Below are 25,309 nucleotides of genomic sequence, written 5' to 3' on the forward strand. Positions count from 1 at the left end.
TGAGGGGGGAATGAGCAATTCTGGGGGGTCCTGAGCATTGCTGAGAGCCACGCGGTGCTTACTGTGGGAGCAGCCTGCTCTGCTGTCCCCCAGGTGGTTCCCATTGCAGCCTCTGAGTCAGCTCCAAAATATGCCTTTGCTCATCCCACTACAGGAAACCGCTGCTGGGAAGTGGTGGAAGCGCTGCCACAGCCCTGCATCTGGGGGAGAGCGGGGAGATGGAGCGGCCACGCTTGGATTCCAGCGCTCCGGTGCTGGGCTGTGCTTGGTGGGGTGTGTGGGAGCACAGGGAGGTGACCTCAGAAATATTTCTGTGTAAGTCATCAGCTGTGGGAATGAGCTCAGCTCGCAGCCTCGCCAGGGTGATGTGTGAGCGCCGTGCTGCTGGGCTGCACGGGGATTCCTGCTGGGATTGAGGAGCTGCCCAGGTTCCAAAGGCTGAGAGCCCTCCTTGGCCAAGCTCTGGTCTCCAGTACAGCTTTTCAATCCAGGTGCTGTCCCTACAAAGTCACAAGAATTTCCCGGTGCCCTGCAGCAAAGCTGGTAGCCCCAAGCCCGGATCCTGCAGCCCCAAACCTCGTGCGATTCCATCCCCTCCTGCTCTAGGCCTGCTCCTCGTGTCCCCAGCTTGGTTCATCCCCTGCTGGAAGCTTCCCATTGCAGCACCAGCACCTGTCCCCCTGCCAAGACCTGCAGCCTGGCCAACCCCAGTGCAGCACATCGCTGCTATTTCTGGCTCCACCTTGAGACTCGTGCCGTGCTGAAAGAAACCAATGCGGGCTGAGCAGGCATCGGGAGCATCTGGGACATAAATGGCTGCAGTTCCCACAGCACACAGCTCCCACAGGCTCTGTGCAGCAGGCAGAGCTCCACATCATGCCTTACACCAGAGGGGGGAGCAGTGGTGGGGGCAGTGGGGATCTGGCACTCTCTGCATTTTTTCCCCAAAGAAAACCATCTCACTCGCCGCCTGGGAGCAGGAAGAGACCAGGGACAGCACAGAGCAGAGATGGGTTTAATTGGCATGTATAATCCTCAGATTCTTGCACAGATCTGGGCAAATCTTGTCTGCTTCTCCTGCCTCAGTTTCCCCAAGTTGAGCATCCTGCAGCCCTCCGGCAGGGAGCAGGGGGTGCCTGAGCTGATGTCTGCGTGGCAGGGGGATACACTGTGACAAGTGTGTGATGATGGGGACCAGCCCCTGCGGGGCAACCTCCAGGTGGGTCGGGATGAACCCAATGCCCACAGATTCCCAAGCACTGAGATCCTCCTGTGCAAGTTGAGGTTGCTGTCATTCAGATGACCCCAGTCAGCACCGAGCCGTGATAGAAGCAATCCCATGTCTGTACCGAGCCCTGTGTCTGGGGGCAGACAAGCGGTGTCTGTGCGGGATGGTGTGGAATCAGCCGCGGGGGGAGATGTGCTGCTTCCCCACGGCACGTGGGCAGGACAGGGGCCGGCAGGCGGAACCCCATTCCCCCACCGCACAGCACAGCACAGAGTTCACTCCCACCGAAGCCCCAGACGCTCCCACCTGCCAGCAGCCGTTCTCATTTCCTCCCTCCGCGTCCCGTGCTGAGCGGAAATACAACGTTTGTTAGTCACCAGGAAGGCTGGCAGCGTGCGGCTGCTTCCTGCACCGGCACCGTGCGGGCTGGGAGCTCCGACCCACGGCGCAGCCCTCCCTTCCCCCAGCACTGCGCGGCTCTCGGATCCGCTCCCCCCCAACCGAGGGCCGTTCCGCCCCGCTCTGCCTTTAAGCAGGAAAGTGCAGAGCATCGGAGCCCGCTGTGGGGCTCCTCTGTTTTTAGGTATCCCGATAAAGCAAAAGCCGGTCAGCTCTGCCGTGTGCCCGTCTGGGTGTTCGTCCCCCCGTCCTCCCTGAATCTATAGGGTGGGTTTCAGTGGGCACTGGAGTGAGAAGGCTGCTGGAAGTGGGAGGAGTATTGTGTCCTGCTGCTGGGAGTTATGGGGTCTGCGCTGGGTTTGGCTCTTTGTTCAGGGTTATGGGGTCTGGGCTGGGTTATGGGGTCTGGGCTGGGTTATGGGGTCTGTGCTCAGGGTTACGGGAGTCTGGGCTTAGGGTTGTGAATCTGTGCTGGGTTACAGGAGTCTGGGCTTAGGGTTGTGGGGTCTGGGCGTGGGGTTGTGGGTCTGTGCTGTGTTATGGGGTTTGGGCTCAGGGTTGTGGCTCTATGCTGGGTCACAGGGGTTTGGGTCACCTGGGGTTGTGGGGTCTGGGCTTGGTGTTATGGGGTCTACGCTGGGTCACGGGGGTTCGTGCTTGGGGTTGTGGGATCTGGGCCGGCTCGCGGCACCCGTGCTCGTGGTTATCGGTCTGTGACTGCCAGCACAGCAGCGCAGGGCGGAGGGCACCCGCGGGGCAGAGGGCACCTGCAGGCGCAGGACGGCGGGGGCCGTGCCGGGACATGCCGCACCTCGGCCGGGATCCCTGGGAGCCGCCCTCTTCCCCCTCCCCGCCCCTCGTAGGGCAGCCCTCGGGGAACCCGAAGCCGGGCGGCGGGCTGCGCGCGTCGGGGGGGTTGGGGGTGTTGTGTTAAATGGGGCCGCCTCCTGCCATTGCCGAGCAGCGCGCCGGGTGTCAGCAGCGAGCAGCGGCGGGCGGCGCTCCCGGTGCGTGCCGGCCCCGCTCCGCGCTCCGATGGCCGCCGGCCGCCGGGTTCCCCCGCACGGCGACGGCGGTGCGGTGCTGCTGCGGGGCCGCTTCTCCCCGGGATCGTCTCCCGGTTCGGTTTCGTGGTCCGTCGCTCTGACCGAACGGGAGCTGCAGGTGCTGCGTCCCGGCGGCCCCGACGCGGCGCTCCGTTTGGCCGATTGCGTGGGCAGCGCCGCGTTCCCGTCCGGCCCCGCCGCCGCCTGCTTCTCCCTCGTGGGTTACCCGTTCCGTAAGGCCCGATGGGGTTCCCCCGCCCGGCAGCGCCTGCAGAGGACTTTCCGCGTTTCCCAACACCCCGACGCCGAGGAGAATCTCCGCATCGCCCAGGCCTGGAGCCAACGCATCCGAGAGCTCTCGCTGCCCGCAGCGCCCACGCGGGACGGTGAGAAGCGGCGGTGCTCCGCGCGTGGTTCGGGGCGGGGGCCGGGGGCTCGGGGGGGGCGATGCGGGGAGAAAAAGTTTCCCGGTCGGCGCGGCTCCGCCGTACCGCCTTGTGCCCCCACGGACAGCGGGGGGGTGGGGGTCGGAGCCCTCCCGTGTCGGGGTGTGCGGGGATTTGGGGAGCGGGAGCGCAGCCCTGAGGTGTCGGGATGGGGAGAGGGGTTGGGGGCGTGGGACGGAACCCGCGTGTGCCCCCCCCCTCCGCCGGCCCTATGGGAGGGGGACGCTGCGCGCCGCACCGTGAGGTCCCTCCATCCGTCCCCGCTTTCCCCCTTAAAGCAAAAGGGCGGCGCGCAGCGCGGGGCCTTTTTGCGCTGTCCTCGCCGCCTCCTTCCAGCGGTTTAATGAGTAGCGAAGCTTTAACAAAAGCGGCGTCCGTAGGGGGGAAAGTCCGCCGCTGACACACGGAGCGCAGCGCCGGGGGGGCACAGAGCTCCGTCGTCCCCCCCCCCCAGCCCGGAGCCCCGCGAAGGGGCAGAGGATGCAGGACGTCCCCCGGTGTCCTCCGGCCGCGTTGGAGCAGAGATTGAATCCCTCTGCAGCGCAGTTACCGCGGCCGCCTCGCCTTGCTCAGCGGAGCCACCGCTCCGGTGGGTGGGAGGGATGCTGTCACATCGCTCTCCTGCCCGCGTTCTAAAATGCAGCCTTTTCGCGTGAGCCGCAGCTAGAAAACAGCTCGCTGCCGCTCTCTGTAAATAAGAACAAGCGAAAAAGCCGAGGCCCGATGTGGGAGCGGACGGCCGGCGGGCTCCGGCGCTGCTGCGCGGTGGGGCTGCGGCGCGGCGGGGCGGTGCGGAGCGCTGCCGAGGGACGCAGCTGTGCGAGATTTGCAGCTCTCCGCTCACCGGGGATTTACGAACCTCCTCCCCCGGTTCAGAGCTGCGCTACGGACGCCTCTCGCCACGCCCCGCGCTGGCCGTGCTGTGTGCGGGGCAGATAAGGGCGCCGGAGTGCGGGGCGATCGGGGCACCCCGTGCCTGCAGCGGGCGGCAGCCGCCCCGCCCCACCGCACCGCAGCGACATCCTTGGGGACGGAGCCCGTTTCTCCTCCTGATGGCCCCCAGGGATGAAAGATCCCCCGGCGACGACTGCGTGGGGGGTGCCGGCCCCGTCCTGCCCTATGGGGTCGGTGGGGTCTGATGGTGTCACCCGCAGGCTGGTCCCTACACGTCGGCTCCTCGTGCACTGCGGCGGTTTGTGGGACGATGTGGCAATTCGTGTGCCGTGTGTGGGGCACGTGGGGTGGGGGCAGAGCGGTGCCCCTTCCTCTTGCTGACGCTGCATCCACCTCCCCCATAGCCCACAAAGTGCCGGTGCCGTGGAAGGGAAAGGGACAACGCGGAGATCCACCCCGTCTGCCGCGGGGAGAGGGGAGAAAGCCCCCGTCAGCCGGCTGTGGGGCTGCATTCACCCACAGGGGATTCGCCGTCTCCAATGGGGCCGGAGCGGTGCAGTGCTGAGCTGCGGCCATCGCTGCGGGCAGCGCCCCGAGGGTGGCCGGTCTGTCCCATCCCATCTGCTGCCGGCTGATAAGGAGCTGGGCAGGGCAGGGGACATCGGGTGAGGGCCAGCGCCGGAGCCAGGCTGCAGGACAGGAGAACGGCTCTGTGCTGCGCTCTCAGGTTGTGTGCAGCCCCGGTGGCCTTTGCCCTGCGTTCATCGCGTGTTTCTGCACTCACGGCTCCGGGCGAGTGGAGCAAGGGGCTTCCCAGGCTGTGCTGGGAAGCGCTGTCAGCATTCGTGACTCACTGCTGCTGACGGAGCGCGGCTGCGTGCCGTCAGTTGGCAAAACCTCAGCCCTGCGGAGCCCCCCAGAACCTGTGTTTGTTGTCCGTTGGGCTCCAAGGAGCTGTGGCACAACGGCAGGACAAGACCCACAGCATCACGGTGCTGTGCCCACACTGCGTCCCTCTGGTCCTCGCACGGAGCCTGCGGGGGCTGCCGGGTGCCATTGGGCCACAACAGTGCTCAGGGAGGGCACAGATTGACTGCTGCTGGGGATGTGGGGACAGCAGGGAATGGAGCAATGACAGCCCGCACCAGCCCTGTAATTACAGCCCGGATGGGGCCTGCGTGTGCGAAACCTGAGCCCCGTGGGGAGCGAAGCATCCATCTGCCAGCACAGGTGTCCGTGCTGGCCCTGCTCCAGCAGGGCTGGATGTGGGGAATCAATAGCTTGACGCCCCCCCCCCCAAAGCCCTCAACCCCTGCCCTTGGCTCATTGCGCAGGGGACCCCCTGATCTCTCAGCGCAGACCTCCTCTAACCCCCATCAGCGCTCCGTGTCCCTTAGGACCATAGCAGCTGCTCACTAAGCCCACCAGCCCCGTCGTGCTGACCCCCTGCTCCCCCCAGGTGCCAGCTATGGGGTGCTGCCCCGGCCCTGCCGAGCTCTGGTGCTGCTGAACCCGCAGAGCGGCGCTGGCCGCGCGCTTGAAGACTTCCAGGCAGTGGTGCAGCCCATGCTGGCTGATGCTGACATCACACCCACCGTCTTTGTCACTGGTGAGTCCTTGAGGACCCTCCTCCTGCCCAGCACCCACCTGGGATGGGCTCCTATGGGGCTGCGGTCACCATGCAGGGTGGCAGCGGGCGGATGACTCTGTGTTCTCACTTGCACTGCAGAGAGACCCCACCACGCCCAGGAGAAGGTGCAGGATGAAGACCTGTCGCAGTGGGATGTGCTGGTGGTGATGTCTGGGGATGGTCTGCTCCACGAGGTGAGCGCCTGCTGTCACCCCATGGCCAGGGCTGGGGGCAAAACAGGGGGAGATGCGGAGACAGAACCCTGTTAGAAGACACTGGGGCGGCACAACCTCTGCTGAGGGCACTGTGGGGTCACTGGGGTCTTTGTGCAGCCCCACGTACCACCAGCTGCCCCCCCCCCTTCCTCCTGCAGGTGCTGAATGGGCTGATGGAGCGGCCGGACTGGGAGCAGGCCCTGCAAACACCGCTGTGCATCCTGCCTGGGGGCTCTGGGAATGCCTTGGCTGCCTCCATCAACTACTATGCAGGGTGAGTGGGGTGGGATGGGGACACCAGCCCAGCATGCTTCATCCCTGTAGAGTACAGGGGGAGCTGGAGCTTTCTCCTCTCCAGGCCTTGAATGTGCCACATTTTCACTCCATGGAGCACCGTGGCTGATCCTGTTGCACAGTCACATACCCCTGGGGTGGGACTGGGGCTGGCCCAGCAGTCCCATAGCATCCTCCGGGTTGGAAAAGACCTCAGTGGGAACCATACCCAACCATCAGTCTTGGTGCATCAGTTCCCTTCTAGGAGCTGATTTGTGCTTCTCCTAGAAGCTGTCCCCAGCAGACACCGTCACCAGCTGGGACGTGTCCCAGCCATGGCACAAAGGCAGAGTCCTTAGGGGGGGGTCACAGCCCATGCTCACCCTTCTCTGCCCCCTGCAGCAATGACCACGTGGCCAAGAAGAAACTGCTGACCAACTGCACCTTCATCCTGTGCAAGGGGCTGCACGCTCCGATGGACCTGGTCTCGTTGAGCACAGCCTCAGGCAAACGCTTCTTCTCCTTCCTGGGCTTCGGATGGGGTTTCATCGCCGACGTGGACATTGACAGCGAGAAGTACCGGCGGCTGGGCAACGCACGCTTCACGCTGGGCACGCTGCAGTGCTTGGTTCGCCTGCGCGTCTACCAGGGCCGCCTCTCCTACCTGCCTGCAGCCACCGAGCCGGGCAGCGCCAGGGACCCCGAGCCGCGCCGGCCCGCACCGACGGCGGGGACGGAGGCGCTGGGCGGGGACAGGGAGCCGCTCGCCGACGCGCTGCTGGCGCCGCTGGGGCAGCCGGTGCCGCCGCATTGGGTCGTGGTGCCCGAGGAGGAATTCGTCTGCGTCTACGCCATCTACCAGTCCCACCTGGGCACCAACCTGCTGATGGCTCCGGCGGCGCGGCTGCACGACGGCTGCATGCATCTCTTCTACGTGAGGGCCGGCATCAGCCGCGTAGCGCTGCTGAAGATCTTCCTGGCCATGGGCAGAGGCACGCATCTGGAGCTGAACTGCCCGCACCTGCACTGCGTCCCGGTGCGCGCCTTCCGCCTGGAGCCGCGGGGCAGCGCCGGCATCATGACGGTGGACGGGGAGGCGCTGGCGTGCGAGCCGGTGCAGGGGCAGATCCACGGCCACCCGTGCCGCGTGGTCACCGGTTCCTAGGGCCGGCAGCGGGCGCGCAGCCCTCCTCGCACTCAGGAACCTCCTCTTCCAGCAATAGCTCCCCTTGCCCGCGGGCACTCGGCCTTTTGCTTAGCTTTACCCTCCTGGGGACGGCGCCGTCCCAGGAACGAGCCACGAGCCGCGGCAGGTACTCGAGTGCCGGCTCCGTCCCGGTGCCATCGGTACGACGTCCCGGTCCTGGGCGGCTGCGCCGGCACAGCCTCGGCCCCAGGTTCGGTGGCACCGCCCGTGTCCCCGCCGGGCTGAGCCAGGACCAACGATCTACCGGGAGACATCAATCATTTGTTGGTTTGTTGGTTTTTTTTTTTTGTTTTTTTTTTTTTTAAAGAGTGTTTCTACCCAAAGCTTCCCGTAGAAGCAGAGTTTATTCTTGTGAGAAATGCAATAAATATTTAGCGTTTGCAAAAAAAACCAACCCAAACCCAACCCAAGGACGCAGCCTGGGCGTTCGGTGCCTGCAGGGGGGGAGGTGAGGCTGAACGCAGCCACGGGGAGCCCGCATCTCCCCCCACAGCCCAGCGAGGGGCCCTTCCCAGGAGCTGGGCTGGGGCGGATCACAGCCTTCTTGCGGTAATTACAGCTCGTTTGCTGCTCTCAGCACAAAGGAGGGCAAACCACACATTTATTCATCTACAAAGCATGCAATTAGGATGGTGGGAATGGAGAGAAGAGCGCGGCTGTTCTCCCCAAAGAGCCGGGGGTCCCAGCACAGCCTGCAGGCAGGGGCTGAACAGGGGGGAAAAGAAAAGAGACCGACAGCCCAAACTACTCACAGAGGCGGAATTTAATGGCAAGTCATCTTCCCTCCTTTATTACACCTCGGTTAGCCAAACCACCACCAACAAAAAAATAATTCTGCAGGTAAAAAAAGTTTTAATGGTCACACAGCACTTTATACATATATCGGTAAGCAACCAAGCATCCACATCTGCACGTGAACGACACACCTCTAAGCATGGCCTCAATGGTCGGGTCTGGTTTGGTTTTGTTTTCTTCATTTAAATACTGTACAGAATTCAAAGGCTACAAACTGATTTTGTAATGCTTCTCCCCCAACCCCAGCACTTAAAACAGTTACAGGCTGCTCGGATTTGTACATCACACAGTCGTGTAGCCAGTTTTAAGGCTAACAATATGCATCATCATGCTTTGGCTTTTTTTTTTTTTTTCTTTTTTTGTGTCTTTTTAATTATTATCATTATTATTATTTATTTTTTTTAAGGTTTTAAGCCTTTTTTGTTACCCTTAAATATTACATACATACACGAAAAAAAAAAATGACATAGCTGCAGTGTGCTCACCACCAACCTGGTCACCAGGGAGCTTCACATTATCAAAAGCTTAGAAAATCTGTAAACCTCCGTGCTGTGGTGGGGGCTGAGCCCCCCTGCAGGGCAATGCCTGCTCCCGGGGGGGCCCTGGGCCAACGCTCTTTGCTGATCATCAGTGGAAGAGAAAGCGATGGGGAAAACCTGGCACAGGCCTCTCTGAGCAGCTCACGCTGCCCCCCATGGCAGCATCGTGTTCTGGTGAGAGCAAAGGGACACAGAGCTGGGCCAGCAGTCAAGCTGTGGCCATGGAGGGTTTTTCTCCCTCTGACCAAAAGCACTGGGTGCCGGCTCCTTCCCAGCCGTGTGGAGGGGGTGAAGGACAGCCACAGTGCGGGTCGGAAGCACAGCAGGGAGATGCTGAGAGCAAACTGCTGGGCTGGGTGTCAGAAGGCCGCGTCCAGGCTGGGATGGAGGGAACGCAGCCACACTGACAGAGGGGATCTGCCTCCATCCTTACTGCTGAACTCCCCCAGCTCCCCACAGCCTGACTGCTCCTGTGGGTGCAGCAGTGTTGAGCTCCCCAGCTCCAGAAGTGAACATTAAGTGCGTGCACACAAAGGCTCCAGCAAGGTACCCAGCCAGGAGGCTGCTGCTCCTGCAGGTCACTGCTGCAAAGTGCTGAAGGTCACCAGCTCCATCAGTGCTCTGCTGCCCTGCCAGCTGTTTCCCAGAGGCCCAGCAGCAGTGTAGCAGCACACAGATAGGATGTGCTGTGCCCACAACCCTACCAGCCACAGCAGGTTTGGGCAGTCGCAGGAAACAGTTGGCCGGGGGGGGAAAGAGCAGCAGCCCGTGCCAGTGTGTGATGTGCTCCAGTTACTGGTTGAGGAACCACCACAAAGTGCTGCTCCCACAGGAGTCGGCCACACTGCATGAGCTCCTGTCCTACGGGCGGCCCTGGCTCAGAAAGCCCCCCAGACCCAGCAGCAGCAGGTGATGGAGAGGCAGCAGGTGTGCCGTGCTCCCCCCCCAGCCAGGCAAGGCTGAGAGCTGAGGTGCACCCAGTGCTGCCAGGGAGGACCGAAGGGAAGATTCAGACAGCTGAGCAAGTAAAGAGGCAGAACCCTGCATCTCGTGTACTTCTAGAGGACAGGCATGCATGGTGGGGAGAGGGAAGTCCGCCTTACTCGGAGAATAGGCTGTGGATGGTGGAGCTGATTCCAGAAGAAAAGAGCAGAAGTCGCAGGAGCAGATGGAAACCCCACGGCACTACCAGGGCAGCACAGAGTTCTGGTTCTGCCCATTCAGTTCTGATCAGAAGAACCTCATAGCTATCGGTGAACGACTACGACTAGAGCAACTCCGTACGGTGCAGACAACTTCAATGCAAACAATCCAACGTCTGAGCTTGGGTAGACTTCAGAAAACCCACGGTAATGCGGAGAAAAATGAAAGAGGGCAGCGCCCTTCGCTTCCAGATCCTACAGCAATCACTTCTGGCTCGAACCCCAGCAGCAGAATCCGCTGGGTGGGAAAAGTCTGCGTGGAAAGGTGCCCCAAGATGAAAGTGCAGAGGGAACGTGGCTGCAAGATGCTTCTGTGCGGGTCTCCGATCTTACCACTGCAGGGTCAAACTCGCAAGAGGAGCACATGTGTGGGGCAGGGGGAAGGAAGGAGGGCTGGGGGCAAATTCATGCGTAGACAACCTTTCCTCGGAGGAGCAAATCAGGCCTACCACCTTCTTTGGAACAAACCAAGCTGAGGAAGAAAAGCTGGAAGGAGAAGCCAGTTTACTGGTAACAGCATTTGCCAATTTCCTTTCTGCTGCTTTCCCTTCTCCTCTGCACCTGCCTGTCCCTAACCCGACGGTCTATTTCTCCTCTGTCCACTCTGGGATATTGGCCCCTGCTAAGGCAGCCCGGTACTGCTGCAAGACACCACGGATGCTTTTAATGAACCCCTTGGACAAAGGGAAGAGGGGGAACCCAATATCGGGGTAACCGCTCTTCTCCGGAAGGAAACTCCTGTAGCTCTTTCTCCTTTTCTTTGGTTTGACGCTCGGCTGCGAGGCAGAGTCCTGGGCAGCCTTCCCCTCGTCCGTTCGGTCTCTGGCCAGGTCCACCCCCCTGGCTCGGCCCGCGCTCTCCGAGTCTGAGTACTGGTGGACATCGCCAGGCGCCGAGGTCGCGAATTCCGCCTCGTCCAGCTCCTCCTTCCCATCCGGCGCCGAGTCGGAGAATTCAGCCGCCGCTCCCAGCTCAGCACCGCCGCGCTCCCCCACGGTGTCTCCGGGACTCTCGGCCAGGGCGCTGCCCGCAGACAGCAGGGAGGCAGAATCCGCCCCGTTGCTCTGCTCGTGGCTCTTTTCCACCAGCTCGTTGGTCTCCAGCCAGGATTCGATGCGGGACACCAGGCGCCAGCCGTTGCAGCGGAAATGCTCGCGGATTTCGTGCTCGAAAACCTCCACGGGTCTGCGCAGCAGCTGCATCATGGACTGCACCACCCGGATCAGAGTCATCTCGTTGTAGCAGCGGCTGTTCTCGTAGCCCTCCTGAAGGCCCCGGTCGCTGTCAAAGCCTGCCTCGTTGTAATAGGGCTCGTTCACTAGGATGAGACCTGGCGAAGGAAACGGAGGGCAGCGGGTTAAAGGAGGGCCGGCTCTGCTGATGGGCGCCCACAGCGCATCGCTGAGAGGCAAATCCAGCAGCAGGAAGGGCCGAAGGAGAACTCACGAGGGAAGCTGTGCTTTGGTTCCTGCCACCTGCTTTTGAAGGCAGGCTGGACAAACAGGATTCTGCAAAACGCACTGCAATCACAGAACGGCCCAGGCTGGAAGGGACCTCAAGGATGATGAAGCTCCAACCCCCCACCACAGGCAGAGCCACCAACCTCCCCATTTCATAGCAGCCCAGGGCCCCATCCAACCTGGCCTCAAACACCTCCAGGGATGGACGGGGCATCCACAGCCTCTCTGGGCAGCTGTTCCAGCACCTCACCACTCTCATAGCAAAGAACTTCCCCCTGACATCCAACCTCAATCTTCCCTCCCTCAACTTCAAACCATTTCCCCTTGTCCTGCAGTTATCTACCCTTCCAAAGAGTTGACTCCCCTCCTGTTTTAGGCTCCCTTTAGGTACTGATGGCTGCAATGAGGTCACCCTGCAGCCTTCTGTTCTCCAGGCTGAACAAGCTCCCTCAGCCTGTCTTTGTAGGAGAGGTGCTGCAGCCCCCAATCATCTTCATGTGAATGGCTCTGCAGCCTTCTGTTCACACACTGAGGATCCCAGACAGCACCGAGAACAGCATTGAGGAGACAGCTTCCACTGGTGTGACGCAGAGGGCACACAGCAGCAGAGGAGGTCAAAAGGGTGGAAGGAAAAACATTTCAACAACAACTTTCCCTCTATTCCTAGCAAAAAAAGAACGCAAACGTAGCCCATACGTTTTCTTAAAAATGTTCTTAAATGCATTTTTTCCCCACTCCACCTCTTACTAAGAAAGGAAGCCATACTTTGACCTGACCATCCTGCCCAGTATCGTCCCACCAGGGCAGCACAGAGACAAGGAACAAAGTGACAAGCCACCCACACGGAGCTTTCTCTGCCTGCCTCTGCCAGATTGCAATGCTGTGTAGGTAGAAACGACACTGATATTGCCATGCTGCTGGCAGCCTGTCACAAGCTGCATTAGAGCTGGTGGAGGTGACAACATGAGTCTCTCCAAGACCAGGCAGCAGGAGGGAGGGTGGGAGATTTTCCACTATCACCACGTTGCTCCAGTAAAACATTCAGTAGTTCAGCTTCCAAATTTGGATGCTCAGCTCTGTAAATGAGAAAAGGCTTTTGTGGTGGCCCCCCAGCAGGAGGCACGGGCAGCTGGGAGGCTGTGCAGGAGCAAGAGTCCCGTGTGCTCCAGGCAGCAGCCTTTGTTCTGTGTCAGAGATTTCTCAAGTCACATTCCTGGGCTCCCTGCATAGAAAGTTGGCCGTAAGGTGGAGAATTGATTTAGACTGTCTGCCTCCAAACTGGATATTATAGGGCAAAGCTCTACAACAGGAAGCCCTGGGGCCGGTCTAGACACACCCCTGATTATTCTGCTTTAGGAGTGTAAACACCAACATCACCAGCAAAAATGTGCCCCAAGTAAATGACTCAGTGGGGATAAAAACAGTCCTGCAAATTAAGTCCAGTTTAGCAGCAACTTTGGTAACTGGCTGAGAACAAAATGGTCCACCTTTGTCAGCTCAGAATAACAAGCAGAACAGCCCTGTGGCTGCAGGAAGAAGGGAAAGCATTGTCTCAGAGACTTGGGACACAGCCAAAAAATCAAGGCATGAGAAAAGCTTGTACCTGCTCGGAATGCTGAACTGCAGAGATAAGGACACTGCTTTGTCCAGCGAGGTGAGAGCAAAAAGCAGCAGCAGCCCAATTGGCACGGCACGTATCAACCCCCTGCCAGACATAAGCTTGCATTCCCCCCTGCTTTTTCCTGTCCCACAGGTTCTGCAGGAGCATTTACCTTGGATGGAGATGAGTACTTGGAGGAGGCTGGATTTACTGGTCCACCTTTCCGTCCCCTGAAATACACATAACAAATGCATCAAAGGGCAGAAACACCACTGGTTTGCTCAGAGAGAACCACTGGATGAAGCAAGACCCCCACCACTAAGATCCTGTGGTTTGCAGCAGGAACAAGGGACTGACTCAACAAGCACGTGATGCACTGGTGCCCCTGCAACACCGAGTCATCTTCCTCACTTTTTGTCAGCCCAGCATGCTGCCTGGCCATGCTGCCTGCCCAGAATGGTGCAGAACTGCACACCACATCAGTCCCAGTCCCAGCATAGCTGTCCTATTGATCCACCTCCACTCCAGATATCTACAGCCTGAGCCGCCACCAAGTTTAAGCACCAGAGACCAGACGTCACCCAGGACTCCTGGCCTGGATGGAAGCGTTCTGTTCCAGCAGTGGCCTGGCACAACCACTGCGACCTGTGGTTGGGCAGAAGGAAGCATTACCTTGCCTATCCACGTCCCCAGGAGGCTGACACACACTTTGCCATTGTCATACAGGTTGGGATTCAGTCTCCCGCTGCACTGGGAGAGGTAGCGAAAGAGAGGTGGCACAGCAGGGTAGATGTTGGGGAGCTGGATGTCAAAGAGGAAGAGGCCATCTTCATAGGGCGTGCGTGTGGGGCCTTTTATAAGTGCTGAGAAGAGGTCCTGTGGAGGAAGGTGATATAAGCCACCGGGCACAGCTGTGTGATCACAGCCCATTCGTCCCTCTTACCCCCTTCAGCCCTTGCTACAGACCTGCAGTTCACACATGTCAGGGCACCTTCCCCCTAGAAGCTGTGCTTCTGCTACGGCCCTGCTGTGCCCTCTGCTCACACATCCTCTGCTGCCTGCCCACCTGCCTGTCCTGCTCAGTGGGCAAAGAACCCAACATGGATTTCCTGCCATGAGACTCTGTGGTGTTTGCCACCCCCACCAAGGGAATGCAAAAGCAACCATTCAGAGTAATTACAATTTCACACGCTGCTCACATTCCTGTGGTTCTAATGTAGGGGATTGAGGTTAAGCAGGGAGTTCCAAGCCAGCTGGACTTTGAGCCCAGTTCTAACACACATAAATTGGAGAGCAAACACTTGCCATTCGATCCTCAAAGGTTTTAACCATGATGCCATCTGGCAGGGAGGTGGCCAGCAGAGCCATCTCCTTCCTCACAGTGCTAAAGAACTTCTTTGCTTCCGGGGGCTGGAACTCCATTTTCTTGAAGGCATGACTATCTGTGAGTCAAGGGAGAGAGCAGAATTAAAGCCTGCCACCAGCTCCTTACAAAGGCAGATCCACCCATGCATTAGATGTATCATTTGGACAAAAAGAGATAGGGGACATCAGCAGGAGGAAGTACCCAAATATCTTCCTGAAGAACCCCAACCCCTGCAGTGAAGACAGGAAGCCCTAGAGCTTTTCAATATATCCCAGCTTACACATCAGCCCAGGGCAATTCAGCTTACTTTGGTGCTGAGCCAGGAGGCAGCCCCAGAGATTATTTGCTTTTTCCCACATGGTACAGCAGCCACAACCTGTATCTCCTGTTCTCTTGGTCTTGCAGAGGGCCCTGTCACTCTGCTGGGATGACCCCCTGCCTGCAGAAATCTGAGTGCAGCTCCTTGCTTTTATTTGCATGCACCTGCAGGTTCTGAACAGCTTGGCCACCTCTCCTCCCCAGCTCTGGCTTAGCTGGTGGGCTTGCCGAGCACCTCGGGCTCTGCTGTCACCTGTGTTCCACACAACCAGATGCTCTTTCTTTATTTTTGGCAGATGAATGTTAACAAGGACGCTCATCCAACCAAGGACACCCAGCACAAGAGCACCAGCTGTTCCTGTTCTGCTCCTCAACCAATCCACCCCTACAAAAAAACAGCCTGAACAAACCCCGTCACTTCAAACTGATCCACGCAGCCCTCCAAAGCTCATTTCCAATGTGGAAGAAAGGCAAGTCCATTTTATGGCTTGAGAAGTGGTTCAGTGCCTAGAGATGCAACCTGGAAGCCAAGTTTAGCTCCCAGAATGAACTGCTCTACCAAAGTCCTCTTAATTTCTCCTCCCCACTTAATCAGCTATGAGACAACGGAGGATACCCAACCCCAGAGGCCTAGATGCAAATATCTCGGAGCAAAAGAAACATGGCAGCACAGAGCCTTCCCAGCAGCCTGCCCTGGTGCACTCACCTGGAGCATACTCCAGCACAGAGAACACCTCTCCCTTGGCACTGGTGAAGGTGACTCCAGGTTTGCCCCCACTCTGCTGGCACAGCACTGGTGTCTCGCTGGGCCACTCTGACCTCACTGGTGTCTGTGCCTCTGCTTTTTCTTCTTTCTTCTCCGTCTCCACCATGGCTTCCATCTTTTCCTCCTCTGCAATAGCCACGTTATCCAAGGTTTTCTTGAGATTTTCCTGCAGCTTTTTAATATCGTCCAAGAATTTCTTCTCCCGAGTGGGTTTTTCCAGCTCCACAGTCGGGGAGGTGGGAGAGCCAGTCAGCAGCTGCTCCACAGTCATATTTTTCAGGCTTTCCAAGATCTTGATGGCTTCCTTCAGCTCCCTGAAGCTCTTCGGGGCTCCATCCTTGCCAGCTTTCTCTGCAGCAAGATCTGCAACTGCCATAGCCACAGCTCCCTGGACTTGTTCCTCTACTTTTTTTACCTCCTCTGCTGCTGGCTCCTCGGGCTCTAACTCCTCAATTCTTGGGTGGTCGTCCTCCATGAGGCCGTTGTCCGTCTCCCAGCTGTCGCTTTCATCCTCCCACTCAGAGGACGCCCCGCTGGTGCTGCCATCAACAGAATCATAGTCTGACTCCTCAATTTCCGACTCAATGTTGTATAAGTGCTAAAGGAGAACAGTTAGAAAAGGCACAGAGTATTTAAGGCTGAAGTGCAGAGCTTTAACTGTTATTAAATGCAGACGAGTCGGTTCTGCCCATGAAACGGGAGCTGCCAGCAGAAGTTTGTGAGGCTGTTCCAACCCCCTTCCATCTATTCAGGGTGGGTGAGGTACGATCCAAACAACATCCTAACGATGACCCACACAGCGAACCAGCAGAGCCCCATCCTCCACCTGCCAAAGCAGGGCTCTGGTCTAGGTGGGCTGCAACCTTCCCAGTGGCTGGGACAGAGCCACCAACAAGTGCATGTTAGTGCCACCCAGCTACCCAAGTGCCCCAGGGGCTCTGAACACAGGGCTAACTCAGAAGGTGCTGGGTTTTATGAGTGGAGTTTGTATTTCTAGCTGTGCTGGCACAGAATGCTGCTTTGGCTGCCTCCACACTCTGTCCTTCCACACAGACAATGCTGGAACCAGCAAAAAAACTCACACACCAGATTTCTTCCTCTGTGGCACACACTGCTTGCTGTCAGAGCTCTGCTATGCTGCTTTAGCTGCTGTATGTGACTACTGCTTAAAATTCAGCTGGGACAATAAAGTCTAACTCAAGCTGCTGAATAAGCTCTTACATAAAATGTTCTCTTCCCCTTCAGTACCGAAAGCAGAACCCATCCACGCTCCATCTACCCTCATCTCCTCTAATCAGGCTTCTGCACACACCACATCTCTCGTGAGGTTCTCTGCAGAGGCTCAGAGATGCACTCGACGCCATCAGAGAAGCAGAAGACCCAGAACAACTTTGCTTCTGACGCTTGAATGACGGCCCAAGAGTCCTCTCAATCTTGTAAGACATGATTCCAGAGGCTGAAGCACATGGACACTCAGTTCTCTTGTCAAAGCCTCGAGCTGAACCAGCCCTGCTCAGCCAGTTCTGTGCCATCCAGAGACAGGCAGCCAGTGGGGGTTGGTTGGGTTTCACACAAGTGACTGCAGGCAGGAAAAGCCATCAAAACACACCGCCCTTACAGCTCATCCAAATTTGAGATGGAACGTTAGCCAGTTATGCCATCTTTATTTTTAGAGCTGAGAAAAAGCACTCAGACAGCTCGTCTCTGGCATGGGGGCAGGCATTGATAAATCACAGTTTTACTAACTGATAATTCACTCCTGACATTCCCCCAGCTCCCATAATTACGCAGACAAGCAGAATGGAAGGAACTGGTGTGACACAGCAGGAGCTGCTGGAGTCCCAGCACTGCAGTATGAGAGCAGCCCTTTGTGGAGCACACAGCAGACCTCTGATTGTGCCTGGCATCCAAGCACATGTGACAACAGGGGGAAGGGAGACAGCAGCCTGCTTTGTAACGCTCTAGTCCACTGCCATAGTGCAGGCATTGACTATTCTACTGTAATTAATGCAGAGATGCTTGGTTTAAAATGGAATCTTGATCAAGTACTTTCTCCTTGCAGAAGCAATGCTGTTCACTGTCATGCTGCAGGAGATGGGACCCTACAGAAGCAAATCTGCTCTCCTCTTCAGGCTGCCTGGGTTAATTTGAAGCAACAAGGAGAAGAGACATGGGATGAAACTATGCGGAATAGTGAACATGATTACAAGACCATACAATATAAGCCTTAAAATAGAACAATGCAGAGGACAAATGAATGGGGTTGCACGGATCGCAACATGGCTCCACATTTTTAAAGTCTGCATTCAACTCCTTTCCCTCCCTGCCTCAGGAAGACATTTGGGTCTGACCCTTATGTAGGTAAGGTCACAATTTGTGGCTCTCATCCAGCTTCTGGGGGAGTTCTTAAGACAAAACACTACAGCACTGTTTCACAAGCCAGACAGAAGCAGCAATAGTTTTTCAGCTGTGCTTAGTTGTGCAACACAGTGAATCTGGGCTCAAGTTAAAGCTGATGACCGCTGAGCTCTGCAGCCCACTCTGCAAAGCAGCAGGTGCTGCAGGCTGTGGTCAGAGACATGAACAGGCAGCAGTGTGTGTGTAAAAGGACCAGAAGTCTGTTTACAACTCCCTGGCAGCATAATATTCTCTATATTCAAAAGCTGTGCTGACTAATTAACTGATCAGTCATCCTAAAAGGAAAAAAAAGAGGATTTTTGTGTGCTACCAGAAGTGGGAAGCCCCACTGTCATGGGAAGGTAATAATAAATTGAGCAGGATTCCCTCATGGACGACTTTCTTTGCAGCCTACATTTGACACCACAACTTGCGGAGCTGGGAAGAGCAGCTCACCTGAGGCAGGATGATGGTCTTGGAGTTATCAGCCCACACCACCTCCACTTTACTGCTGACATCCACACGAGCCACCTGCCCGACAGAAGGCTGTGGAAACAAGGGCAGTTTGTCAGTTTCATCTCCTTCCCAGGCACTTCAGTGCAGAATCCCCCCAGGCTGATGACCTGCAAGCCTGGACCTTCCCAAAGCAATGCTTGCTTTGGGTGGAGAGCCAGCTGAGCAGAAGTAACAGCAGTCCTGGGGCTGCGGCCTTTCTGAGGGCAGCACCACTGGGGTATCTGCCAGAAAGGGGACACCACAGTCCCCTGGAGCAGGCTGCCCTCTAGTGGGGTGCCAGGAGCCGGGCCCTGTGCTTGGCCCCCCCGGAAGGCTGGCAGCAGCTTTCCCAGAGTGCACAGACACATACAGACATGCTACAGCTGGCCCAGAGTATGCTCATTAAGTGGCACTGGAAGGAGGTTATCTGGGTCAGCCGAGCAAGCGTGGATGTGTTCCGTGCTGCTGAAACTAGAACTGCAGCAAGAGCCATCCTACACCAGCTATCCCTTTTTAGGGCAGCTGTCTCAAAGGCTGGAGGGCTTCCAGGCAAAATAAGGAAACCTGCTTCCCAGCAAACTCCATGTTCTCTACAAAAATTGAGCCCTCTCCCATCAACTCAATGATAAAAATTAACGCGTGTATAGTAATCCAAAAACAAGAACCCCACTCTTATGTGGTCGATTGAAACTGGTTACACAACAAACTCACCTTCACTCTTGCACAGGAATCCACAGAACGTTCTCATGTTAGAGGTTACTCAAATCCTAAGCAACCCTTAAGCCTCGTCTCAACTCTGCTGTTGTTCTGCTACAGTCTCCATCAACCCAATCATTTCAGCACAGAATTTCCACCAGCCCTGCAGATCCGATGTTTCTCACGACAGCAGGGGATACAATAAAACAAACCCAGCAAGCTAGAGAGTGAAGGATGCCCACACAGAGCCTAAGGCCCCAGACCATGGTCTCCCATGGACTCCTTCCACGCTCCCCAACACTAAGGGCAGGTGATGCCACAGTCACATAACTGCACTCAGAACCCACCTCATCCTCATTAGCCGTGGCTCCGTCCGAATTGCCGATGCGGATCACGATGTCAGTGGTGCGGAAGCGAAAGTCTGGGTGGTCAGCAATGTCATAAACACTCACATCTTCCTCCTCCCCAATCAGCTGCATTGGAGACAGAAGGCAGACATGTCAGCCCTGGATGCTGTGCTCATCTTCCCAGCGCACCTCCAACACCTGAGCTACTCTGTGCTCCATCCTGTCACTTTTCTGTTGCCTTAACAGACTGCAGGAAGGAACTGCTCGCGTCCCTTCTGTCATCTCACCCTGCAGCACATCAATCAAACAACTATAATGAAAGGAGATGGGTAGCATTGCTCTTCCCTGCTCACCCTCACCTTCACCTCAGGTTCCACGTCATTGCAATCACAAGGTTGTTTCATTCCCTTCTGAACATCCAGATTTCTCAAGGCAGTTCAGTGGGGCCCAAAGAAGAGCATTTACTTTAGAAACGATCTGAGGCAACAAGAAGTGTTTGATAAAAAGTTCATCAACTGATGAGCAAAGGAAAATATCTTTCCTTTTATTTATTGGAGAAGTTCTAGGAGCTCCCAAGTAATGAGAAATGAGCAGCAAAGTGGAACACTTCCCCAGACAAGCCTGATGTTTTGTTCCTAGCCCACCAAGAATCTGTGAAATACAGTATTTCTACAAACCCCCACAGAGCAGGATAACAAGCTATGGATCCTCTCTTTCCACCAACTAGTGAAGACACCATGGGGAACAACTCTGACACTGAACTCAACTGCATGTGAAACCAACTGTACGTGATTACTTCCAGGCCCAAAAGTACACCACTGCTCCCAGCCCCAAGGACCAGCTCCACTGCAGATCTGACTGCCAAGGTTTATCTACAGGAACCTCACTGTTGTGTGGCTCTTGCACTTACCTCCACATCATCTCCACTGGATTTCAGCTTGAACCACTTCACCACACAGGTTCGGCCGATGTGGTCACCAGACTGCACGACTCCATACACACCAGGGTCCTGGGAGCTCTGAGCTTTTGGTCACAGTGATAGGAGAAAAAAACAAAACAGGCAAGTTCAGTGGAAGAGCACAGATTCTGCACACAGCCGAGGCTGCCAATGCCCCAGCTCTCAGCTGAAACCTTCCACCTGTGAATGGCATTAGGAAAAACAGCTCTTCCTAAACAGTCAAAACTGTCCTCAGGTAAGGAGCTGCATTTTAATAGGGTTTGAATTGATGGTGAAACAAGATGATGGTGCACTGGACAGTGTGAGCACACTGGGAGCCCTTTTATCCAGCACAGTGGTATCCAGACTCCTTTCTGGAAAAACTCAGGGTCCTGACAGGAGGTCCTTCAAGGAAAGCAGCACAGCACGAGTTGTTCCTCCCCTGGTTTTGGGACACACCTCAGAGCCATCCGCACTTCCAAAGAGAAGGCAGGCAACCTCTACAGAACACTGAGCATCCTGGCTTTGTTCCTCGTATTTATTCCTTTCAAAACTTGCCTGTCACAGTTCAACCTTGGTATTTAAACGATGGCTGTGTGCTGACACGTGTCACCTGAATCGCTGCCTGTTCCTGGTAAGGCTCTCATGTTAACTTCACCTGACCATTTCTAACAGCTACTGCAGCATGGGCTGCAACACACACTAGGGGATCCAGAAGGAAGAACACTTTGCCATTAAAAGCACGTTCACTCCCCAAGGAGAGCATGTCTGTGACACTCGGTACCTCTTTTGTCCACCACAAAATCCCCAGGGCAGAATTCGTTGTTGTCCAGATGATGGACTGGAATCAGCTCATTGGAACGAATGTTGGTCTCCACAGTGCCATCCTGCCACATCACGTCAGCTGAAGTCATCGTGGTCACCACCTCCACTGCAACCCTGCAAACACAGTCATGAGTTACCAGAGGGAACTTCAGCATCTCTCTCAGCTCTCCCATAAAGACAAACACACTGAACACAAGGATTTTTTTTAAGAGAACTCTCCTTCCCAGATGCTCAAACACATCTGCCTGCAGCTCAAAAATGAATCCCAAGCATGCAGCCACAAACCACATGCTGGCACTCCACCACAGACTGTGACGGCTTGGATGCATTCTGTGTGCAGGAGAAAGAGGAAGGAGGAGGTTCTCATTAGCAGAGTTTGCCCAGCTTGCCTGCACTCCATCCTGCCTGACTCCACACAACTTGCCTTTTCAATCCTGTGCTGATTTTAAGCACAACCTTTACTTTGCTGGCCAGGCCTCGTAGACACAACATAAGTGCTGCACTGGTGTTGGTTTCAAGTCGAACTGTGAAGACGACACAAGAGGCTGTCCCCCCTTGTTATGAATGTCATCAGGGAAACATTTTTAAGTGGAAATAATATCAGTTTGCAGCATTCTCAGGGGTCCACGTGCTGCCCGGAGAGCTGCAGGAAGTCTCGAACTGATGGTAAAGCAGAATGCTGAGCTGGCACCCTGTAGGTAGAGGTGGCCCTGAGCTGACACATCAGATCTGGTGAGTGACCCACCAGCTTTGCATCTGCCAGCAGTGCCTGCCAGTGCACCCAGCAGTGCTTCATCTGAATATTCAGACAGCAAAGACCACTCACACTGAGCTGTGACCAGCTGCCACGTGCGTTCTGCAAAGAGATGCACAGAGATGAAACCCTAGCTGGAAAAGCCTGCATTTCTTGTACTTGGAGACACAGTCATTGCTGAAAAGTGTCTTAATGCCAGGCCTCTGAGTTTCCCTGTGTGGAGTCAGAATTGCTATGGGGATTTCTCCCAGCTAAGCTTTCCCTAGTGAAGCCTTTAATGAAGGAGAGACACTCAGCAAAATGTGTAAATGAACTGAGAATGAGCCCACAGCATTCTCAGGAATGCTATCCTGTGTTCCCATTTTTGCTTCCGTTCCAAAAGTGTTCTGCTGAGGTTTGTCACCTTCAAACACAGTTTCTCCAAAACCTTCAGGAAGTAAAAGGAACAACAAAGCTAAAACACCCAAACAAAACGTGAACAAAGTCCAAGGCATTCTCAAACTACTGGGTTCCTTAAATCCCAGTGTCCCTTTCTTGGAAGGACTGTCACATGTTATTTGCATCAGTTTACTTCTGATGCAGCATTTTTATACAAGCAGTCCAGGAAAACCAGCAAGACAGGATCCCCAGCTGTCAGTGTCCTTGCTTCCCCTGAAAACAGTTTAAATATTCTCCAGTTCAGAAAGATAGCAAATGCTAAGAGATGCAATTATTTCCAGAAGTGGGCTGATAGATGCAATCCTCCCTCCCCCAGGCTACTGAAATCAATTCCCCTGAGGCTCTCAAGCACTGCATTTTGCCTATTACAGAAAACAATTTGGCAAAAGCTGCCGATACCTATGCAGAGCAGGATGAGGATAAAGCAGAGCCCACTGCAGTACGAAGCCTTGCCAGCAGTGAGCTCTGTGAGGATGAGCTGTCCAGTCACACTGCTGTGGTTTGTCCTCAGCCTCTCTGCAGAACCACCACCCAGGTACCCAATTAGTGTCACATCTAAGCTGTGTGATCTTCATTCACCTCCTGCTCTGCGCGCAGAGCCGAGCGCAGCACAGATATTCTGCCGATGCCCTGAAGCACAGCTGAGCTGGACCAGCATCAGTGTCACATCACGTGGCCACGGCTTCATCAGAAGCTGGACTCAAATCAAGTTGATTTCACACAGGCCACTGCACAGTCATCGCAAGGTAATCACTGCTGGTTACTAACGAGCACTGTCCCAACGTGAGGCACACCATCATTGTCCACCCATGCTGAGGAGGTGGTTTACACCCAAAAGGGATTTCAGCAACTCTACCTACGTTTGGAAACCCAACTCACCTGTCTCCTGGCTTAAATTCTCTTGAGATCTTGGTCTTCTTCTTCTTGTGCTTCCGCTTCAAGTTTTTGATGGAAAGGGGGATGCTTTTCTTGCGGCTGGTGCCGCTGCCACTCTGGGATGAGGCCGTGGAGCTGGCAGAGGAGGTGACAGAGCTCGTATCATCTGTGTCATCAGCTGCCTCATCATCAGCATCCTGCTCCATGGACTGCAGCCTGTAATCAGCTGATCCCTCATCTTTCAGCAGAAAGGGAGGTTGCTGTCTCACTGCTGCTCCCCCTTTGTCCTTCCCTGTTTCTTCAGGCTGCTCCTCCTTCCTCTCCCCTACACTTGGCGCACCATTGGAAGAGTCCTCCAGTTCACACTTTGAGCCAGGCTTAAGGTCTTCTGATTTTTGGTCAGCAGCTGGAGCAGGCTCTTTGTCCTGGGCTTCAGAGGTACCCTGAGATTCTGGGGAGCACGACATGATCTTCACTATCTGCTTCTTCAGCAGTCTCCTCACCTGCAGAAAGCAGATGAGGGTCAAACAATGTGCTTATACACAGCAAACTGGCAGACAACCCAAGAATGGGGAACTCTGCACAGAGAGAAATACAGCACTCCAGGGGTCTCTGCAGAATACTCTGGTATGGAGAAACGTACAAACTAGCAAAAGTCATGCTAGTGATGACATCACAGCCATCTTACCACTGCTCTACTCAGGAGCAAACACCAGCTGCAGGCTACCCCTCAGCAAGTCAGCTTTGCTCTTTCAGGCTATTTTAAGCAAGCTCTGAACTTTCTTGTTTCAGAAGGTCACAACAGGCTACACAAGTTAATCTATGCAACAGACACAGCTGCACAGGGAGGTCACCATCCACACTGCTGATATCCTGTTATTCTAGGAACACCACTGCTCTACAGCCAACATGTAAAGTCACAGCATGACTCATTTGGCCTAGGAAGCAGACATTCCTCAGTATCACTGCAGAAAGGACTGAAATTGATGCTTTGGCTCCAAAATAAACATGAGGATAGGTGCATGTTTTTGTTAGAGTGAGTCCAGGCTGTCAGAGCACAGCTTCGCCCCTGCAAGTTGACACCCCTGTGTTCAGTGTCCTGTTCACATTCTCGTGGATTAGCTGCATGCTTCTCCCAGTGCAGTGAGACTGCTGCACAAGGTGACTTCGCTGCTGGCACCAAGAAGCCATTACTCTTTACAATCACTCCAGGAGTCACATTTTGGACCACAAGAAGATTGATGCTTTAAAAACCACAGCAATCAGAAACGGTCAGAGAAGTCACACGTCCCTCCCTTTACCCCCCTAAGTTCACCTTTTTGGCAACTGATCCTTCACCCAGGACACAGTTCCTCTCTGGGCATTCACAGGTGATTTTTGCAGGTTCCACTTTGTCCGGGAACACATAGAGGCACCTTTCTCCAAGCTGCCTCTGGGCATGGTCAAAGCACCCCAGACGCTTTACCCTGGTAAGATGAAAGGAGAGCCATGAGCAAAGCAAAAAAGCAATAACAGAACCTCGCTGCAACCAGAGCCTTCACAAGGCTGGCGTGTCCTCTTGACAACAGCACTTCTCCCGGAGTGGCAGAAGCAAATGCCACACCAAGCCTTCCCCAGGCACACAGCTGTAAAGGAGGAGTGGAAAGTCTCACAAAAGGGACACAAAGGGGTCGGGTGGAACAGCAGTAACTCCTCTCCCTCTAGTCCTCCTTCCCAGAAGCAGTTGCCAAGACACATTTCAAGTTGGCAGTGCTTTTTGCTGCCATCTGAGAGCTGCTCTCCTCCAGTTTCCCCATGAGCTCCAGGCAGGACTATGCTTTGTTGTGCTGTTACTCAATCTGACTTCTCTTTCTGAATTTAGTCCAGCTTGTTTTTGCAGCTGCAGCCTGCAGAGGGCACCAGATGCTCCCTCAGCATCAGCGTGGGCCCAGCATAGGACACTTTTATTTCCCTACTGCACGCACAGCTAACAGGTGAAGCCTATTTCAGGCACCAACTGAAGGACAAGGGTAGGCACTCGTTGACTGGAAAGCGTTAGGAGAGGACGGTGGGACGTCAGGATTTTAGTTATTCCTTTACTTTTTTGAAGTTTTGGAATATAGGCATATAAGGAGAAGGGGAAAAAAACAGCTCTGTGTCTAATCAGCTGCAGGCACATCA

The 25,309-nt window shown here is 55.6% G+C and overlaps 2 protein-coding genes across 2 annotated transcripts in view; one reads left to right on the forward strand and one right to left on the reverse strand.

The window, feature by feature from the left end:
- The first annotated feature begins 2,662 nt into the window (after nucleotides 1-2,662).
- On the forward strand, nucleotides 2,663-7,738 carry SPHK1 (sphingosine kinase 1). The gene is made up of 5 exons (XM_042883774.1): nucleotides 2,663-3,059; nucleotides 5,473-5,622; nucleotides 5,743-5,837; nucleotides 6,017-6,132; nucleotides 6,534-7,738. The coding sequence occupies exons 1-5, from the start codon at nucleotides 2,663-2,665 to the stop codon at nucleotides 7,294-7,296; spliced, it is 1,521 nt and encodes a 506-aa protein (XP_042739708.1). The 3' UTR covers nucleotides 7,297-7,738.
- A 345-nt stretch (nucleotides 7,739-8,083) lies between these two features.
- Nucleotides 8,084-25,309, reverse strand: part of UBE2O (ubiquitin conjugating enzyme E2 O) — a 49,185-nt gene continuing 31,959 nt past the window's right edge. The window contains exons 8-18 of the mRNA XM_042883773.1: nucleotides 24,465-24,615; nucleotides 23,153-23,652; nucleotides 21,041-21,195; nucleotides 20,230-20,342; nucleotides 19,320-19,445; nucleotides 18,238-18,327; nucleotides 15,325-15,982; nucleotides 14,240-14,376; nucleotides 13,607-13,810; nucleotides 13,107-13,164; nucleotides 8,084-11,204 (exon numbers count right to left, since the gene is read on the reverse strand). Of these exons, the coding sequence (XP_042739707.1) occupies nucleotides 10,459-11,204; nucleotides 13,107-13,164; nucleotides 13,607-13,810; nucleotides 14,240-14,376; nucleotides 15,325-15,982; nucleotides 18,238-18,327; nucleotides 19,320-19,445; nucleotides 20,230-20,342; nucleotides 21,041-21,195; nucleotides 23,153-23,652; nucleotides 24,465-24,615 (2,938 nt within the window). The 3' untranslated portion in view covers nucleotides 8,084-10,458. The remainder of the gene's footprint in view (nucleotides 11,205-13,106; nucleotides 13,165-13,606; nucleotides 13,811-14,239; nucleotides 14,377-15,324; nucleotides 15,983-18,237; nucleotides 18,328-19,319; nucleotides 19,446-20,229; nucleotides 20,343-21,040; nucleotides 21,196-23,152; nucleotides 23,653-24,464; nucleotides 24,616-25,309) is intronic.

Source organism: Lagopus leucura, unplaced genomic scaffold, assembly GCF_019238085.1.
Source record: "Lagopus leucura isolate 7727_CA_CO unplaced genomic scaffold, USGS_WTPT01 Super-Scaffold_100040, whole genome shotgun sequence".
Classification (NCBI taxonomy): Eukaryota; Metazoa; Chordata; class Aves; order Galliformes; family Phasianidae; genus Lagopus; species Lagopus leucura.

Coding starts and splice junctions, on each gene's coding strand:
- SPHK1 (XM_042883774.1), top strand. CDS start 2,663: ATGGCCGCCGGCCGCCGGGTTCCCCCGCACGGCGACGGCGGTGCGGTG. Junction 3,060..5,472: donor CGCAGCGCCCACGCGGGACG/GTGAGAAGCGGC, acceptor TGCTCCCCCCAG/GTGCCAGCTATGGGGTGCTG. Junction 5,838..6,016: donor GGGATGGTCTGCTCCACGAG/GTGAGCGCCTGC, acceptor TTCCTCCTGCAG/GTGCTGAATGGGCTGATGGA.